This window comes from Equus caballus, chromosome 15, assembly GCF_041296265.1.
Source record: "Equus caballus isolate H_3958 breed thoroughbred chromosome 15, TB-T2T, whole genome shotgun sequence".
Taxonomy (NCBI): domain Eukaryota; kingdom Metazoa; phylum Chordata; class Mammalia; order Perissodactyla; family Equidae; genus Equus; species Equus caballus.
The window spans coordinates 45227221-45247472 of record NC_091698.1 but is presented as its reverse complement, the minus strand read 5'-3'; the positions used below and the strand labels follow the sequence as shown (position 1 = coordinate 45247472).

At 37.2% G+C, this 20252-nt stretch overlaps 1 protein-coding gene across 8 annotated transcripts in view; it reads left to right on the top strand.

Moving 5' to 3' along the window:
* The window catches only part of ALMS1 (ALMS1 centrosome and basal body associated protein), a 249616-nt gene that overhangs the window by 81324 nt on the left and 148040 nt on the right, over positions 1 to 20252 (top strand). For all 8 annotated transcript variants that reach the window (XR_011425978.1, XR_011425977.1, XM_070235326.1 and 5 more), the window contains 2 exons: positions 1707 to 7880; positions 8951 to 9084. Coding sequence is in view for 6 of the 8 variants with exons in the window: in XM_070235326.1 (XP_070091427.1) it covers positions 1707 to 7880; positions 8951 to 9084 (6308 nt within the window). In the remaining 2 variants the exon portion in view is untranslated. The remainder of the gene's footprint in view (positions 1 to 1706; positions 7881 to 8950; positions 9085 to 20252) is intronic.

Genomic DNA, 20252 nt, shown 5'->3' with positions numbered 1-20252 from the left:
TTTTTTGCTTTCTCTTTTGATTTCTTCTTTGATCCATTGATTGTTCAGTTTGTTAATCTGCTTTGATTTATTGTCTTGAAGCTGTTTTTTTCTCATAAAAATTTTCATAAGCCATATTCTTTCTCAAGTTACTATGCAAGTTACATTCTTCCTTTTCTCTTTTAGTTTTCTTCAAGAGTTAATACTTGATACTTCTTTGCCTTTCAATTTCACTCCTCAACCCATTTCATTCTATATTCAGCTACTTTTTTGAAGCTTCCCAGTGGGTTTAGAATGCCAGTCAGTGTGGTGAAAAGAATTCAGAATTCGGAGTTAGTGTTAAATGGTTAAAGTGCCCATTTTTGTCACTTACTCACTGTACAACTCCAGAAAAATTATGTATCTTTACTACTCACAATGTGGTCTGTGGACCAATGGTGTTGGGTATCACTAGAGAGCGTATTAGAAGTGCAGGATTTCAGATCCCACTGCAGACCTACTCAGTCAGAATCTGCAAGTTAACAAGATCTCCACATTGAGAAGCAGTGTTATACTGTCATCTTGGAAACTTACTTTCCCTGTAGGTAAAGTAAAGATATTATTTGCTGTACATATCAACCCTCTTAGCACCATCTGACATACCGTATGTTTTACCAATTTATTTATTGTCTGCTTCCTCATATTGGAAATGAAGCTCTGTGAGGCAGAATTAGAATGTAGGCTTTGTCTTTTTGTTTATTGCTCTATTTCCTAAATGTAGAACAGTGACTGGCATATAGTAAACATTAGTTTTTCTGAATGAACAAATGAGTGAATGCGTTACTTGTCAAATCTTGTCCTTTCTATTTCAGTCATTTACTTTTCACTGCCATTTAGCACTACTTTCATTTAGAATTTCTGTATTAGATGGTATAGATATAGAATATTTCCATTGTTTCAGAAAGTTCTGGTAGATAGTGCTGCTTACACTTTTGTATTCCCTTCCCATCCATCTGGAATTTATATTTCTGCAGTACAGTTCTTATCAAAGCTGTCAACAACTCCCCCTGCCATATAATTGTTTAAACTCCTTAGTGTAACCTTTAATATCTTTACAGTTTCGTATAATTAAAAATATATATCTTATTCAAGGTACATTTGTTAGGAGAGTCAGTTAAACCCACTGCGTGCATGGCATCCATCTGGGCCATATTTCATTGCCTTTGTAGGATGTGGGGGAAAGGGAAATCTATGAAAATTAGCTGATAATTCTTTCCCTTGCCTTCCAATAAAGTATTTTGTCTCTGATTGAGGAGTCTCATGTCTTCTGCCAGTATACATGACACAATAACAGACTAACTTATTAGCTTATAAGTAGGGTGAAATCAAATCTCAGAGTGGACAGCATTTTTCCGTCACATTGAAAATTCTTTAAAAATCCAAATTTTAAGATTCACATAGTATTTCATTAAATAGATATACTAGTATTTTTAAAGCATTAATCTATTGTGGAATATTTAAATTATTCCCACATTAGTTTGCTGTTATAAATGGCTTTGTATTAATACGTCTGTGTGTAAATATTTATCTCTTTTGATGACTATTTCCTTAGGATTCCTTTCTAGAAGCATAAAGGCCTAAGGAAGGAAAGCTTGCTTTATTTTTTTTAGTGCATAAAAATAATATTTTTTAATTCGAAATATATGTGTATATAATATTAACAATATGAACAAATCTCTTTTTCTTAGGAGATACTTCTAAAGGAGGCATAGCTGAAATTACCCAGTCCAACTTGAAACCAGGCATCACTACCACTCCGGGAGATTCAGACATTGGATCTCATTTATCCTTGTCCCCTGAGGACCTTCCTCAGTTGGCTGTAAGGTCTCCTCAGGAGAATACTGTTGGTCAACATACTGATTCTTTCAACCGACAGGCATTGGCAGATAGTCATCTAACTGAAGAGACTCTAAAAGTTTTAGCTGTTTCTGAACTAGCTAACCAGAAGACTGAGATATCCACAGTACCCTCTAGTTCCTACTCACAAAGAGGGAAGCCTAATGTTTTCTACCCACAGGCCTTGCCAGATGGTCATCTACCTGAAGAGGCTCTAAAAGTTTCAGCTGTTCCTGCACCTGCTGACCAGAAGACTGGGATATCTGCAGTCCCTCCAAGTTCCTACTCAGTTGAAGAGAAGTCCGGTGTTTTCTACCAACAGGTATTGCCAGACAGTCGTCAACCTGAAGAGGCTGTCAAAGTTTCAGCTGTTCCTGGATCTGCTGACCAGAAGACTAAGAAAACAACAGTAGCTTCTAGTTCCTATTCAGATAGAGAGGAGAATGTTATTTTCTCCCAGCAACGGTTGCCAGGAAGTTCTGTAACTGAACAGGCTCTGAAAGTTTCAGTTGTTCCTGGGCCAGCTGATCAAAAGAGTAGGATAACAACCATACCTTCAAGTTTCTACTCACTTGAAGAGAAGCCTGGTATTTTCTACCAACAAGCCTTGCCAGACAGTCATCTATCTGAACAGGCTCAAAAACTTTCAGCTTCTCCTGGACCAGCTGAGCAGAAGCCTGGGACACCAACAGTAACCTCTACTCCTTACTTACATGGAGAGAAGCCCCATATTTTCTATCAGCAGACATTGCCAGACAGTCATCTAACTGAACACGCTCAGAAAGTTTCAGCTGTTCCTGGATTTGCTGAGCAGAAGACTGGGACCCCAACATTAACCTCTACTCCTTACTTACATGGAGAGAAGCCCCATATTTTCTATCAGCACACATTGCCAGACAGTCTTCTAACTGAACAGGCTCAGAAAGTTTCAGCTGTTTTTGGGTTTGCTGAGCAGAAGCCTGGGACACCAACAGTAACCTCTACTCCTTACTTACATGGAGAGAAGCCCCATATTTTCTATCAGCAGACATTGCCAGACAGTCTTCTAACTGAACAGGCTCAGAAAGTTTCAGCTGTTCCTGGATTTGCTGAGCAGAAGCCTGGGACACCAACAGTAACCTCTACTTCTTACTCACATAGAGAGAAACCCAGTATATATCAACAGGAGTTGCCAGACAGTCATCTAACTGAACAGGCTCAGAAAGTTTCATTTGTTCCTGGATTTGCTGAGCAGAAGCCTGGGACACCAACAGTAACCTCTACTCCTTACTTACATGGAGAGAAGCCCCATATTTTCTATCAGCAGACATTGCCAGACAGTCTTCTAACTGAACAGGCTCAGAAAGTTTCAGCTGTTCCTGGATTTGCTGAGCAGAAGCCTGGGACACCAACAGTAACCTCTACTTCTTACTCACATAGAGAGAAACCCAGTATATATCAACAGGAGTTGCCAAACAGTCATCTAACTGAACAGGCTCAGAAAGTTTCAGCTGTTCCTGGATTTGCTGAGCAGAAGCCTGGGACACCAACAGTAACCTCTACTCCTTACTTACATGGAGAGAAGCCCCATATTTTCTATCAGCAGACATTGCCAGACAGTCTTCTAACTGAACAGGCTCAGAAAGTTTCAGCTGTTCCTGGATTTGCTGAGCAGAAGCCTGGGACACCAACAGTAACCTCTACTCTTTACTTACATGGAGAGAAGCCCAGTATATATCAACAGGAGTTGCCAAACAGTCATCTAACTGAACAGGCTCAGAAAGTTTCATTTGTTCCTGGATTTGCTGAGCAGAAGCCTGGGACACCAACAGTAACCTCTACTCCTTACTTACATGGAGAGAAGCCCCATATTTTCTATCAACAGACATTGCCGGACAGTCATCTAACTGAACAGGCTCAGAAAGTTTCAGCTATTCCTGGACGAACTGACCAGAACACTGGGATACAAACAGCACCTTCTAGTTCCTACTCACATTTAGAGGCGCCCATTATTTTTTACAAGCAGGAGTTACCAGATAGTCATCTAACTGAAAAGGTTCAGAAAGTTTCAGCCTTTCCTGGACCAGCTGACCAGAACACTGGGATACCAACAGGGTCCTCTAGGTCCTACTCATTTGGAGAGAAGCCTAATATTCTCTACCAGCAGAAATTACCAGACAGTCTTCTAACTGAACAGGCTCAGAAAGTTTCAGCTGTTCCTGGAGATGCTGAGCAGAAGACTGGGACACCAACGTTAACCTCTACTCCTTACTTACATGGAGAGAAGCCCCATATTTTTTTTCAACAGACAGCTCCAGACAGTCGTCTAACTGAACAGGCTCAGAAAGTTTCAACTTTTCCTGGATTTGCTGAGCAGAAGACTGGGATACCAACAGTAGCCTCTCCTTCTTACCCACATGGGGAGAAGCCCCATATTTTCTATCAACAGACATTGCCAGACAGTCATCTAACTGAACAGGCTCAGAAAGTTTCAGCTGTTCCTGGATTTGCTGAACAGAAGACTCTGATACCAACAGGGTCCTCTAGAGCCTACTCATTTGGAGAGAAGCCCCATATTCTCTACCATCAGGCATTACCAGATAGTCTTCTAACTGAAGAGGCTCTGAAAGTTTCATCTGTACCTAGAGCAAGTGACCAGAAGACTGGTGTAGTAATAGTGCCCTCTAGTTCCTACTCACCTAGAGAGAAGCCCAGTATTTTCTACCAACAGGCCTTGCCAGGCAGTTATCTACCTGAAGAGGCTCTGAAAGTTTCAGTTGCTCCTGGACCAACTGAAAAAAAGAGTGGGTTACCATCAGAAGCCTCTAGTTTCTACTCACAGAGGGAGAAGTCCAATATTTTCTACCAACAGGAGTTGCCAGACAGTCATCTAACTGAACAGGTTCAGAAAGTTTCATCTGTTTCTGGACCAGCTGACCAGAGGACTGGGATACCTACAGTAACCTCTCCTTCTTACTCACATAGAGAAAAGCCCTTTATTTTTTACCCACAGGGCTTACCAGACAGTCATCTACCTGAAGAGGCTCTAAAAGTTACAGCTGTTTCTCGACCAGCTGACCAGAAGCCTGGAATACCAACAGTACCCTCTCCTTCCTACTCACATAGAGAGAAGCACGTTTTCTTCTCACCACAGGCCTTGCCAGACAGTCATTTTCTTGAAGAGGCTCTGAAAATTTCAGCTGTTTCTGGACCACCTGATCAGAAGACTGGGTTGCCATCAGAACTTTCTAGTTCCTACTCAAATATAGGGAAACCCATTATTTTCTACCCACAGGACTTGACAGACAGTCATATACCTGAAGAGGCTCTGAAAGTTTCAGCTGTTCCTGGGCCAGCTGACCAGAAGACTAGGTTACCATCAGAACTTTCTAGTTCCTATTCACATAGGGAGAAGTCGAGTATTTTCTACCAGCAAGAACCAGATAGTCATCTAACTGAAGAGGCTCTGACAGTTTCAGCTGTTCCTGGGCCAGCTGACCAGAAGACTAGGTTACCATCAGAACCTTCTAGTTCCTATTCACATAGGGAGAAGTCGAGTATTTTCTACCAGCAAGAACCAGATAGTCATCTAACTGAAGAGGCTCTGACAGTTTCAGCTGTTCTTGGGCCAGCTGACCAGAAGACTAGGTTACCATCAGAACCTTCTAGTTCCTATTCACATAGGGAGAAGTCTAGTATTTTCTACCAGCAAGAACCAGATAGTCATCTAACTGAAGAGGCTCTGACAGTTTCAGCTGTTCCTGGGCCAGCTGACCAGAAGACTAGGTTACCATCAGAACCTTCTAGTTCCTATTCACATAGGGAGAAGTCTAGTATTTTCTACCAGCAAGAACCAGATAGTCATCTAACTGAAGAGGCTCTGACAGTTTCAGCTGTTCCTGGGCCAGCTGACCAGAAGACTAGGTTACCATCAGAACCTTCTAGTTCCTATTCACATAGGGAGAAGTCGAGTATTTTCTACCAGCAAGAACCAGATAGTCATCTAACTAAAGAGGCTCTGACAGTTTCAGGTGTTCCTGGACAAGCTGACCAGAAGACTGAGATACCTACAGTACCATCTAGTTCCTATTCGTATAGAGAGAAGCCTGTCATTTTTTACCAGGAAAGATCTTTGTCAGATCTTACTGAAGAGGCCTTACAAATTTTAGGGGTTCCTGGACCTGCTGAGCAGAAGACTGGAATATCAGCAGTAACCTCTGCTGCTTCCTCACATGGAGAGAAGCCCATCATTTCTTACCAGCAAGAGTCGCCAGATATTACTGAAGAAACTTTGAAAGCTTCAGCTGTTTCTGGTCCAGCTGACCAGAAGGTTGGGAAACGAATAATCCCCTCTAGTTCCTACTCATATAGAGACAAGGCCAGTATTTTTAATGAGCAGGAATTGCCAGATCCTACTGAAGAAGCTTTAAAAGTTTTTGCTTTTCCTGCACCAGCTGACCAGAAGACTGAGATACCAATAGGACCTTCTAGTTCTTCCTCACATAAAGAGAAACTCAAGATTTCAGCTGTGATTTTACCGCATGACCAGAAGACTGAGTTACCAATAGCTCCCCCTAGTTCCCACTCACAGAGAAAGAAGCCCAAGAATTCAACTGTGATTGAACCAGATGACCAGAAAACTCCATTACTGACAGTTTTTCATAATTTTTATTCTCAGAGAGTAAAACCTAGTATTTTCTTTAAACAGCAGTTGCCAGATAAACATCAAAGTGGAGATATTCTGAAGATTTCAGCTGTCCCTGAACAAACTGATGTGAATTCTGGAATACCAGTACCTCTTTCTAGTTCCTATTCATACAAAGAGAACACTAACATTCTCTACCCACAGGACTTGTCAGACAAGCATCTAACTGAAGATACACTGAAGGTTTCAACAATCCCTGGGCCAGCTGACCAGAAAACCGTGTTACCAACAGCTCCTCCTAGTTCCTTTTCACACAGACAAAAACCAGATATATTCTATCAACAGGATTTGCCAGATACACATCTAACTGAAGATGCCCTGAAGATCTCAAGTGGTCTTGGGCAAGCTGGTCAGAGTACTGGGTTATCAACAGTCCCACCTGGCACTTACTCACGTAGTGAGAAGCACAAGCTTGTTTCAGACCATATTCAAAGGCTAATAGATAATTTGGATTCTTCTAACTCCAGTATTATTTCAAACAATATGCCTTTAAATTCTCAGGCTGATGGTAGAGTTATAATAAATAAGCCAGAATCTTCAGGTTTTGAAGATGTTGGGTCTGAGGAAATCCGAGACACAGACAGTGGTGCCAAAACTCTTAAAGAGATTCGGGAACTTTTAATGGAGGCAGAAAATATAGCATTGAAACGATGCAGTTTTCCTGCTCCCCTTGTCCCTTTCAGAGATGTTAGTGATATTTCATTTATACAATCTAAGAAGGTGGTTTGCTTCAAAGAACCCCCCACAGCTGATGAATCTAATGATGGTTTGCGTCGGAGACAGCCATTCACAGAGGAAAGCCCAAGCAACAAGTGCATACAGAAGGATATTAGCACACAGACGAATATGAAATGCGAGAGAGGCATTGAAAATTGGGAGTTTATTAGTTCAACTACAGTTGGGAGTCCTCTACAGGAAGCAGAAAGCAAAGCCAAGGCAGCATTAGATGAAACCCTTAGGCAGTATAAAGCAGCCAAATCTGTAATGAGGTCTGAACCTGAAGGGTGTGGTAGAACCACTGGGAATAAAATTGTTATCCCTATGATGACTATTATTAGAAGTGATTCAAGTAGTGATGCAAGTTCCTGCTCATGGGATAGTAATTCCGTGGAGTCAGTTTCTGATGTTCTTCTAAACTTCTTTCCGTATGCTTCACCCAAGACAAGTATGACAGATAGTAGAGAGGAAGAGGGTGTGTCAGAGAGTGATGATGGCTGTGGTAGCAGTGTAGATTCACTGGCTGCACATGTGAAAAACCTTCTGAAGTGTGAATCCTCATTGAATCATGCTAAGGAAATACTCAGAAATGCAGAGGAAGAGGAATGTCGGGTACGAGCACGAGGTAGGAACAGATAACTTGTGATGAAGGCAGGTCAAGCTTATAAACATTATAGTTTAACAATTTATTTGAAGTTAAGTGTTTGGAGTTCTAAATTATTTTCTTGTAGAACTGTTAGAATTATTACATATTTCACTGGCAATCCAGAATAAGCCCATTTAACAAATAATATAGCTAAGTCACAGTATTAGTTGTGCTAGTCTGAGTTTAGGGTCTTAGGAAAAGTAGGTTCTGATATCTGAAGGAGAGAAAGGAGATAGCTTAGGTTTCCAAACTCCTAAAGCTCTCATGTTTCCCTCATCTTCCCATTATAGTAGCCTTATTTTGGAGACAAACCTTCAGTTTGCTCTGCTCTAAATTATTCTGTATCATAAAACTACATATGCTTTCTTATCCTCTCTTCTAATAAAATTCTTGGAGCAGATCTTAGACATGAGAAAAAACTAATCAAGGTATTTCACACTAAAACTTCGGTTAGAGAATATTGGGTTAGAGAATAAACTTGGGTTTAAAAGAGAGCATTTACTAATCCTGTTATTGTCTAATAGTAGAATTCCATTATAAAAGAAAGAAAAATCTTTAAGGCAATATGGGGAATATATTTTGGAGAGCAACTTATAAGCAATTCAGGCCTGCCTGGGATGCTTCCCTTGAGATTAACTGCCTACACCATTACTTCCATCATGCATATTTTGATTCTGAAAAAAACTCCAAGTTTTATTTATTATTTTTAAATATCAGCTCTTGTGGAGGTGGCAGTAACTGTAGCAGGAGCTAGTAGGAAAGGCAAAGGGACTGTCTTCATTGGAAGGAAGACTGAGATAAAAATGATTGAATACCATATTAAAGTGGCCTCATTGGAGAAATATATGTAGAATATGATTTTTAAAAGTCAGACTTTTCAGTGAAATGATCTCTCTCAAGAACTTCTAATAGTTTGTCATAAAATTGAAAGCACACACTTTTTGCTAAGCATTGTGGCAGGCATGAAATTGGATATATTGATGATCTCTGTGCTCTTATGATCACTTTTGCATTGTATTATCTCAAGTGTGTTTATACTTTCTCTGCAGCCTGGAATCTGAAGTTTAATTTGGCTCGTGAGTGTGGCTACCCCATTTCAGAATTAAATGAAGATGACAGGAGAAAAGTAGAAGAGATCAAAGCAAAGTTGTTTGGTCCTGGGAGAACAACTGACTTGTGCAAGGTATAAAAGGAATCTAGAGATGAAGAGAGAAAATGTGAAAGAAAGGGTGGTGGAATTTGTATCTCTTACCTGGGCATTGATGACAAGTCACTGATAGTCTTTGGCTAAGGTGTTAGGAGTCTTAATTCTTCAAAAGTTAAGATTCAAGATTAGATTCTGTAGGTTTTGATTAATTCCAAATCTATCTATGGGAACAAATTATTTGCTTAGGCAAATAAGAATGGATTCACTCGTTTTATCAATATATTGTTGTCACTCTTACTTTCTCTTGAGGGTGGTATCTTGAGATGCAGATGAAGTCCAGCTGTTTTCAGATGTATATTCTCTGCTTAAGAATACAGAACCAAAATAGCTTATGTATAAATGAATTTCTTCTTAATAGTACTTATTTCCCTTCTATTGTGAATTATTTCATGCATAGAAAAGAATATATATATGAAACATGGATATAAAGAATAAAGAAAAGTAAAAATTATTCCTGTATATCAGCCATCTAGCCTGAGAAATAGGTTACCAAATACTATTGAAGTCCTTGTGTCCCCTTCCCCAGTCATATCTCTTTTACTTCCTGTCCTGAATGTATTGATTTTCTTGCTGTTTAGAATGGTTTTGAACTCTGTAATAGACTCAACATGGTATATATTCTTTTGAGAATTATGTTTTTAACATAGTCTTAGGTTTTTGAGATTCTTCTGTGTAGATGTACATAGTTTTAATTTATTCCTTTCTATTGCTTTAACTATTCCAATGTAATGAATATATCATAGTTTATTCTTTCTCTTGTGGATAGGGCATTTGGTCTCCTATTAGGAACAGTGATAGGGTATAAATAAAACCTATGTTATAGGGGTTCGGTTGGCTTACATGAGATAATGCCTGTAAAATGCTTAGTAGAATGTGTGGTATCTAGTTAATGTTCAGTAATTGGCAGCTATTATCATTATTGTTAATCCTATAAAAATTGATGTACTTATCGTATGCATAGACTTTATGGCCTAATTCATACAGTTTATTAGAAAATTGTTCATCAGTGATTAGCATAATTATTTGGCTTATCTCAATTTTGGAAAAGTTTTTTTAAAAGTATAAATTAGATTGGATTTTAGGTTTATGTATGTGTTTGTGAAAAACAAAATTAACAAGTAATTAAATGGGTAATTAGTTGTCCTAGCACCCTTTGCATAAAAGTACATATTTTCCCCAGTAATCTGCATTTCTTTATTTCTTTAATCTGCATGTGTTGATGTTTTCAGACCTTCTAGCAATCAAATTGCCTTCCTTTGGATAGACTCTAGTTTGTATTCTTCTTAAAATATGGTGTCCTGTCAGGAAATTTGATTAAGCACAAAATTTCACATGTGATGTGACCAGCATGAAGTATGTTTGGTAATTCTCTTTTTGCTAATATATTCTATGATTTCTAGTGGTCACATCATACTATGGCATTATTTTTAAAAAGCATGAACTGCTATCCAGATTTCTATTCCCAATTCTTGAGCCTATATAATTCTTTTTAACTCTGCAGTATTTCTGCTTATTGGTTTCATGTGAATGTTCAAGCCTATTGGAATGATTTTGAGTCTCAATTAGGTCATCTGTTATTTTAAATATCCCCTCCAGCTTTGTGCCATTTATTTATTTAGTAATTATTGTTGTCCACTTATTGATAAAAATCTTTACTAAGGGTTATGGGGAAAGAGTCTAAAACTTTTTGAATAAGATTTTTCTAACAACTGGGGTAAATCCTTCATCATGCTATCGTTCAACCCACAATTTTATACTTATATTTGACTTTCTTCATTCTTTGATCTGAGTGATTATGAGCTGTAGTTTGTCTAGTATGACTTGTTCTTAGTGAACTCATAATGCCCACAATTGTGTGTATATTTTTGGATGCTTTTGTTTTAACTTAAATATGTGATCATTTCCCCATAAAACCTCTCTAAAAGCACAATTTTACATAGGTATAGGTATATAATGTCCCATCATATGAATATAACAGTTTAATCATTCCCCTTCTGTTGGAAATTTATTCATTCATTCCCCAAATGCTTATTGGATGCCTAATATGTGCCAGTCACTGGTCTATATGCTAAGGACATATCACTGAACAAAAGAGATAGAAATTCCTCCCTCTTGAAGCTTACGTTCAAGTGAGAGGGTACAGACAGCAACTAAATAAATAAGTAAAATATATAATATGTCAGTTAATGGTATGCCAGGGAGAAAAATAAAGCAGGATGGTCAAGGAAGGACCATGGGTATCAGAAGCAAGAGCACTCCAGACAGAAATAGCATGTACAAAGTTCCTGAGGTCAGAGTGTGCTGGTGTGTTAAAGGATAGTATGAAGGCCAGTGTGGTTGGAGAGAGAGACTGAAAGAGAGAAGACCAGATCGTGGAAGGCAATAGTTCTTCTCAGGGACAGTAAATGGCTCCTAAAGGCATATTTTGGAAATTTATTGTGGGTTTTTTTGGGCATCACAGTAATTGAGAGTTGCTTCCGGCATGTAGTAGATAGATGTCAGAGACATTAGAAGTCCTGCAATACATACTGCAGTTTCACACAATGAAGAGTTGTCCCTTGTCACATACAACTTTTGAATGTTCCTCTAAATATTTATGTAGGTGAAAAACCTGTTATAATTATTTCAGTGTTTCATTTCATTGTCATGCTTCTTTAGTTCTTTTCAGTATAGAATATTTCCTCTGTTTTTCCTTGTCTTTCATGACTGACATTTTTGAAGAGTATAGCCCAGTTACTTTGTAGAATGTCCCTCAAATTGTGTTTGTCTGATGTTTTGTCATGATTAGATTCAAGTTTGATTTTTCTGTAGAAACACTACAAAAATGATGATATGCTTTTCCTGTGTATCATATCATATTATGTTGATTATGTTGATTTGTCCCAGTACTGATAATGTTATTTTGTACCACTTAGTTAAGGTGGTGTCTTATTAAAATGGTATGTTTTCTCCACTCTAAAGTTAGTTTATAAGTGTGTCTTATATATTAATTAATAAGTAACAAGTATGAAGGAGAGAAACTTTGAGACTGTGTAAATATCTTGTTACTAAACTTTTACCTCTCTATTTTAGCATCTATTGATGATTTGTGACTGAACCATTTATTAATAAGATAGCTGCAATTTTTAGATTTTTTTGAAAACCCCCCCATAAATTTATTTATACCAGTATGGACTCTTGGATTTTTCTTTTACTCAAAGTGTATAATGTGTTGCTATCTGTGTTTATTTTGGTACCGAAATTATTCCACACTTGCCAGTGAGAGCCCTTTTAAAAGCTGACTCCTGTGTAATTTTGATATGTCCCCATTATTCTTTGAGCACTCACTTACTTTCTGGGGCAAGAAGATATTCCAGGCAAATCTTCTATGTTTCTTTTCACCATCTCTGGAGTCAGCCATTTCTCCTTGGGGCCTTGATTCCTTTTGGCAGAGAGTGGTATTTAGAAACCAAGATCTCTATGCTGGATCTACTTATTGATATTGTGCTGTCATTGCTTTTAGGCCCCCTCAGCAGATTGACACACACTCCTTCTCTATGTCAGTTTTCTTACTGGTAATCCAGTTCCGTTCCAGCAGCATAGGGTTATTCTAGCCTTTCCCCTTTCTATATTTGTAACTGACTTCTCTGATAGTGATAAACCTGGCTCTTATTATCCTCAGTGTATTTACTTACTTGTTTAAGCTACCCTATATGTTCCCGCCTTGGCCCTAGTGCTCATAGTGGCTGCAAGAGGTCAAGTTTCTTTCCCAGTCCTTGGTCCCATTCCGCCCGTAAGTTTTATATGTAATACCACTATTATCTTGCTGTTCCAAATATTTTTAAATTTTCATTATGATTTCTTCCAACAATGAAATACATGATATATTAGGACGATATTTTCAATATGCTGAAAGAAAATAACTGTCTACCTAGAATTTTATGCCCAGTGAAAATCTGTTTCAAGAATGAGGCAAAATACACAATAACAGAAAAACCAAACAAGTTGATTAAAAAATCAGCAGAGGATCCAAATAGACATTTTTCCAAAGAAGACGTGCAGATGGCCAACAGGCAAGAAAAAAATGTTTGACATCACTAATTGCCAGGGAAATGCAAATCAAAACCACAGTGAGATACCACCTCACACATGTTAGAATGGCTGTTATCCAAAAGTCAAGAAATAACAAGTGTTGGTGAGGATGGTGGAGTAAAGGGAAGCCTTGTGTGCTGTTGATGGTGTGTAAACTAGTACAGCCTTTATGGAAAACAGTATGCTAATTCCTCAAAAAATTAAGAATAGAACTACCGTATGATCCAGCTATTCCACTTTTATCTGTTAATCTGAAGAATATGATAACACTAATTTGAAAAGATGTATGCATTCCTCTGTTGATTGCAGCATTGTTTACAATAGCAAAGATATGGAAACAACCTAAGTGTCCACTGATGGGTGAATGGATAAAGAAGATATCGTGTATATCTACAGTGGAATACGACTCAGCCTTGAAAAGAAGGACATCTTGCCATCTGCAGCAACATGGATGGACCTTGAGGATATAAGGCTAAGTGAAATAAGTCAGACGGAGAAAGACAAATACTGTATGATTTCACTTATATGTGGAATCTAAGAAAACAAAACAAACAGAACAAAATAAAAACAAACTCATAGACACAGAGAACAGGTTGGTGCTTACTAGAGGGGAAGGAGGTTGGGGCTAGGGCAAAATGGGTGAAGGGAATCAATTCTATGGTGATGGATGGTAACTAGACTTAGAGTGGTGATCACTAGGTAGCGCATATAAAATCAAGTTATAATGTTGTACACCTGAAATATTTTATTTACTGTATATATTATATTTGTAATATGTATACTATATATTATAATTATTTTATATATATAAAAGAAAATGAGGCAAAATAAAAATGATTTTAGACAAAAACAGTTTTTCACCATTCAGCACTCATTAAAAGAAATTCTAAGTGGTGTACCTCAGATTGTTAGGAAAATTATCCCAGATGGAAAATTTGTGATACAAATTTGATACAAGAGGGATTAAAGAGCAAAGGAGATGTTAAGTAAATATGCAGATAAATGTAGCCAAATGCTAGCTATATAAAACAAAGACAATAAGATATTCCAGGCTAAGTCATGGTATAAAATTAAATTATATGACAACAACATCTTTTAGATTGGAAGTTGTGTAAATAGAGTTAAATTGTTCTGAGTTCCTTAACTATTCAAGAGGAAGGTAGACGTATTGTTTACTTTAGGTTGATAAGTATACGTATTGTAACTTCTAGGATAACTGTGTCACCTCTATAATTCTCCAGATTAAATTGAGATGGATCATAGACTTTAATGTGAAAGATAAAATAACAAAGCTTCTTGGAGGAAATCTCTTTAATGATGTTGGGGTGGGCAAGGATATCTTAAACAGGATGCAAAAAGGCACTAACCATGAAAGAAAGGATTGATAAATTGCTCTTCATGAAAATAAACATTTGGTCATCAAAAGGCACCACGAAGAGAGAAAAGTCAAACCAGAATGGATGAGGGCATTTACAATATACATATTTGACAAAAGACTTAAATCCAGAATGTATAAAGAACTCCTACAAATCACTTATTCCTCCCAAAGGCTTCAATGGCTGCCTTAAAAATGAAGATATTCAAGTGGCCAATAAGCATTTGAAAACATTCTCAATGTCATTTGCCTATTAGAATAATGCAAATGAAAATGATAATGAGGTACTACTTCATACCAGGGTGACTAAAATTAAAAGGAGAACAATACTAAATATTGGTGAAGTTGTGGAGTAACTGAAACAGTCATGTATTGCTGATGGGAGGGTAAATTGGTATAATATTCTAAAAAACTAATGTAAAATAATCTAAGAAAAGTAAACATATCTCTGCCCTAGGATACTTCAGTCCTGCTTCTAGGTGTGTACTCAAGAGACGTCAGTGAATATGTTTACCAAAAGACGTGAACAAAAGTAATTATGGTAGCCACAAACTGAAAACAATGTGAATGTCCATCAAGAGTAGAATAAATGAATCAATTATGATTTACTCATACAGTGGAACCCTACATAGCAATAAAAAAGAACAAACTACTGCTGTCTCAGTAACACTGAGGATTTCACATTATGTTTAGCAAAATAAGACAGATGCAAAAGAATCATACTGAATAATTCCATTCATATGAAATTTATAAACAGACAAACTAATCTAATGGTGAAAAAAGTAACAATAGTGGTTACTTCTGGTGGCTCCAGGTGTGTGGTGTTGACTGAGAAGAGGCACAAGAGGTCGTCTCAGAAGACCATGATAAAAAAATCATCAAGCTGTCACTTCAGATTTATATACTTTAGTGAATATATGTTATACATTAATAAAAAAAGAACAAGACAGATGAAATCACAGAAAAAGAACTTTAAATAAGAATCATTTCTTATAACCGCAAAAACTAAAAAATATCAAGGGATAAATCTAACCAAAGATATATAAGATTTTTATTGGAGAATATTAAAATTTCTATTGAAAGACATAAAAGAAGACCTAAGAAAATAGAGAGACGTATTGACTAATAAGGAGCCTCGATTCTACTGGCATAAGCTGCTTCAAAGAATTAAGGCATGGATCTAAAAAAAATATTTTTAATTGTGGCAAAATAGCATAAAATTGACCATTTTAACCATTTTTAGGTTTATGGTTCATTGACATGAAGTACATTCATATTGTGCAACTATTACCACCATTTATCTCCAGAACTCTTTTCATCTTGCAAGACTGAAACTCTATATGCATTAAACAATTTCTTCCCACTTCGTCCTCCCCCAAGCCCCTGGCAACCACCACTCTGTCTCTGTGGTTTTAATTAAGTACCTCATATAAGTGGGATCATACAGTATTTGTCTTTTTGTGATTGGTTTATTTCATTTAGCATAATGTCCTCAAGGTTCATCCATGTTGTAGCGTATGTCAGAATTTCCTTAAAGTGAGTCTCTTGGAGATAGCATATAGTGGGATCCTGTTTTTTTTTGTTTTTTGGTGTTTTTTCCCATTCTGCCAATCTCTGTGTTTTGATTGGAGTGTTTAATCCATTTACATTTAAAGTAATTACCAATAAGGAGAGACTTACTTCTGTCATTTTGCTATTTGTTTTTCTGTGTCAAAGAAACGATTTTTAGGTTCAAGTACAACTCCAGACCACAGGATTATTTATCTTACTGTCCTCTAGCCCACAGAAGTGCAGAAGATGACAATTATATTTTGTAGGCTCCTAAAGACGTGCTCTTACATTGCTTGTTGGCACAAACTATTCACGTCATTTGACCCCTCCCAGGCTATGAGAACAAAAATCCTCTTTGTACCCAAGGATTTCCTGACTGTGCTCAGCATGGATACTGTCTGCTCTGTTTCCCTGTTTTGTTTGGTAACCTCTGAAGACAGGAAAAGTTTGAAGTCAGTAATTTATATCATCATGGTGTATGGACCAATAGTTCTAAATTTATAAGGAAAACCATAAAACAAACTTAGGAGTAAAAATGAAACAAGCAAAACTAAGAAAATAGTAAGAAGAAAATTATAAACTCAAATGTATCAATGAACTAGAAAACAGAAAAATGATAGAATTGGACATTAAAACTTGGATTTGAATCTTGGAAAAATTCTAAATCAATAGGCAACTTCTAGCTAACTAGATGATTACAAGAAAAAAATTGTTGTAAATGAGTGTGCTAAACATACCATTGAGATATTTTGAAATCATAAGAGAATATACTGTGTACCACTTCTTATTAGGTTTAAAATTTTCATGAAATGGCTGATTTTGTAAGACAAATAACTCTTAAATAGATTGGACACAAACAAGATAGAAAGTCCTTGTTGATCAAAGATTTGACTTCTAAGAAAAGTGCTAGACCTATTAGGTAATATTATAAAATATTTTCTGGGTGTGAGATTGATGTTGTGGTTATATGATAGGTGAATGTCCCTATTCTTAGGATATGCAGTAGTGAATTATTTATGATTGAAGTGTCACATCCCATTACCTGTGTAGAGAGAGAAAGCTGATAGGGGAAGATAGTCTCCCAATAATTCTTGAATCATGGTAGAAGAAATTCAAGTATTTAACATTCCAGCAAATTTGTTTTTAAAGACTTTATTATTTTTTTAAATTGAGATTCATAATAGTTTAGATCATTCTGAAATTTCAGTTGTACATTATTTCTTGTCTGTCACCACATAGGTGCTCCCCTTCACTCCCTGTGCCCACCCTCTACCCCTCCTTCTCCTGGTAACCACTGAACTATTTTCCTTCTCAGTGTGTTTGTTTATAAACTACATATGAGTGAAATTGTCTGGTGTTTGTCTTTTTCAGTCTGCCTTATTTCACTTAACATAATACACTACAGGTCCATCCATGTTGTTGCAAATGGGATGATTTTGCCTTTTTTTCTGGCTGAGTCTTATTCCATTGTATATACATGCCACATCTTTTTTACCCAATCATTGGTTAATCGGCACTTGGATTGTTTCCATGTCTTGGCTATTGTGAATAGTGCTGCATGAACATAGGGGTACATATGTAACTTTGGATTGTTGACTTCAAGTTGTTTGGGTAGATACCCAGTAGTGGGATAGCTGGGTCATATGGTATTTCTATTTTTAGTTTTTTGAGGAATCTCCATACTGTTTTCCAAAGTGGCTGCACCAGTTTGCATTCTCACCAGCAGTGTATGAGCGTTCCCTTTTCTCCACATCCTCTCCAACATTTGTTGTTCTTTGTCTTGGTAATGACAGCCATTCTGGCTGGTGTAAGGTGATATCATTGTAGTTTTGATTTGCATTTCCTTAATGATTGGTGATGTTGAGCATCTTTTCATGTGCCTATTGGCCATCTGTATATCTACCTTTGAAAAATGTCTGTTCATATCCTCTGCCCATTTTTTGATCAGGTTGTTTTTTGTTGTTGTTGAGTTGTGTGAGTTCATTATTTAGTTTGGATATCAACCCCTTGTCTGATAAATGATTTGCAAATATTTTCTCCCAGTTGGTGGGTTGTCTTTCCATTTTGTTGATGGTTTCCTTTGCTTTATAGAAGCTTTTCAGTCTGACGTAGTCCCATTTGTTAATTTTTTCTTTTGTTTCCCTTACCCAAGTAGACATAGCATTCGAAAAGATGTGGCTAAGACCCATGTCAAAGAGTGTACTGCCTATATTTTCTTCTAGGATTTTTTTTTTTGAGGAAGATCAGCTCTGAGCTAACATCTGCCACCAATCCTCCTCTTTTTGCTGAGGAAGACTGGCCCTGAGCCAACATCCATGCCCATCTTCCTCTACTTTATATGTGGGATGCCTACCACAGCATGGTTTGCCAAGCAGTGCCATGTCCGCACCCAGGATCCAAACCAGCGAACCCCAGGCCGGTGAAGTGGAATGTGCACACTTAACCACTGCACCACCGGGCTGGCCCCTCTTCTAGGATTTTTATGGTTTCAGTTCTTACATGCAAATCTTTAATCCATTTGGAGTTAATTTCTGTGTATGGTGTGAGATAATGGTCTACTTCCATTCTTTTGCTTGTAGCGGTCCAGGTTTCCCAGCACCATTTATTGAAGAGACTTTCCTTTTTCCATTGTGTGTTCTTGGCTCCTCTGTCAAAGATTAACTGTCCATAGGTGTGTGGTTTTATTTCTGGGCTTTCAGTTCTGACCCGTTGATCTGTTTGTCTGTTTTTGTGTGAGTACCATGCTGTTTTGATTACTATAGCTTTGTAGTATGTTTTGAAATCAGAGATTTTGATGCCTCCATCTTTGTTCTTTTTTCTGAGGATTGCTTTGGCTATTCAGGGTCTTTTGTTGTTCCATATAAATTTTTGGATTCTTTGTACTATTTCTGTGAAGATTGTCGTTGGGATTCTAATAGGGATTGCATTGAATCTGTAGATTGCTTTAGGTAGTATGGACATTTTGACTATGTTTATTCTTCTGACCCATGAACATGGAATATCTTTCCATTTCTTTATGTCTTTCTCAATTTCGTTCAGTAATGGCTTATAGTTTTCAGTGTACAGGTCTTTCACTTCTTTGGTTGAGTTTATTCCTAGATATTTTATTCTTTTTATTGCAGTTGTAAATGAAATTTTCTTCTTGATTTCTTTTTCTGCTAGTTCATTGTTAATGTATAGGAATGCAACTGATTTTTTAAAATTGATTTTGTACCCTGCAACTTTGCTGTAGTTGTTGACTATTTCTAGTAGTTTTCTGGTGGATTCTTTAGAGTTTTCTAAATATAGAATCATGTCATCTGCAAATAGCGAACATTTCACTTCTTCCTTTCATTTCGTTTTGTTGCCTAGTTGCTCTGGCTATTACCTCCAGTACTCTGTTGAATCAGAGTGGTGAGAGTGGGCACCCTTTTCTTGTTCCTGTTCTCAGTGGGATGACTTTCAGTTTTTCCCCATTGAGTATGACGTTGGCTGTGAGTTTGTCATATATGGCCTTTATTATGTTGAGGTACTTTCCTTCAACACCCATTTTATTCAGAGTTTTTATCATAAATGGATATTGGATCTTGTCGAATGCTGTCTCTGCATCTATTGAGATGATCATGTGATTTTCATTCCTCATTTTGTTAATGTGGTGTATCACATTGATTGATTTGCAGATGTTGAACTATCCCTGTGTCCCTGGAATGAATCCCACTTGATTGTAGTTTATGATTCTTTTAATGTATTGCTGTATTTGGTTTGCCAATATTTTGTTCAGGATTTTTGCATCTAAGGTCATCAGTGATATTGGCCTGTAGTTTTTCTTCTTTATGTTGTCCTTGTCTGGTTTTGGTATCAGGGTAATGTTGGCCTCATAGAATGTGTTAGGAAGTGTCCCATCTTCTTCAACATTTTGGAATAGTTTGAGAAGAATAGGTACTAAATCTTCTTTGTATGTTTGGTAGAATTTTCCATAGAAGCCATCTGATCCTGGACTTTTGCTTTTTTGGGAGGTTTTTGATTACTGTTTCAATCTCTGTAGTTGTGATTGGTCTGTTCAGATTCTCAGTTTCTTCTTGATTCAGTTTTGGGAGGTTGAATCAGTCTAGGAATTCATCCATTTCTTCTAGGTTATGAAATTTGTGGACATACAGTTTTTCATAAT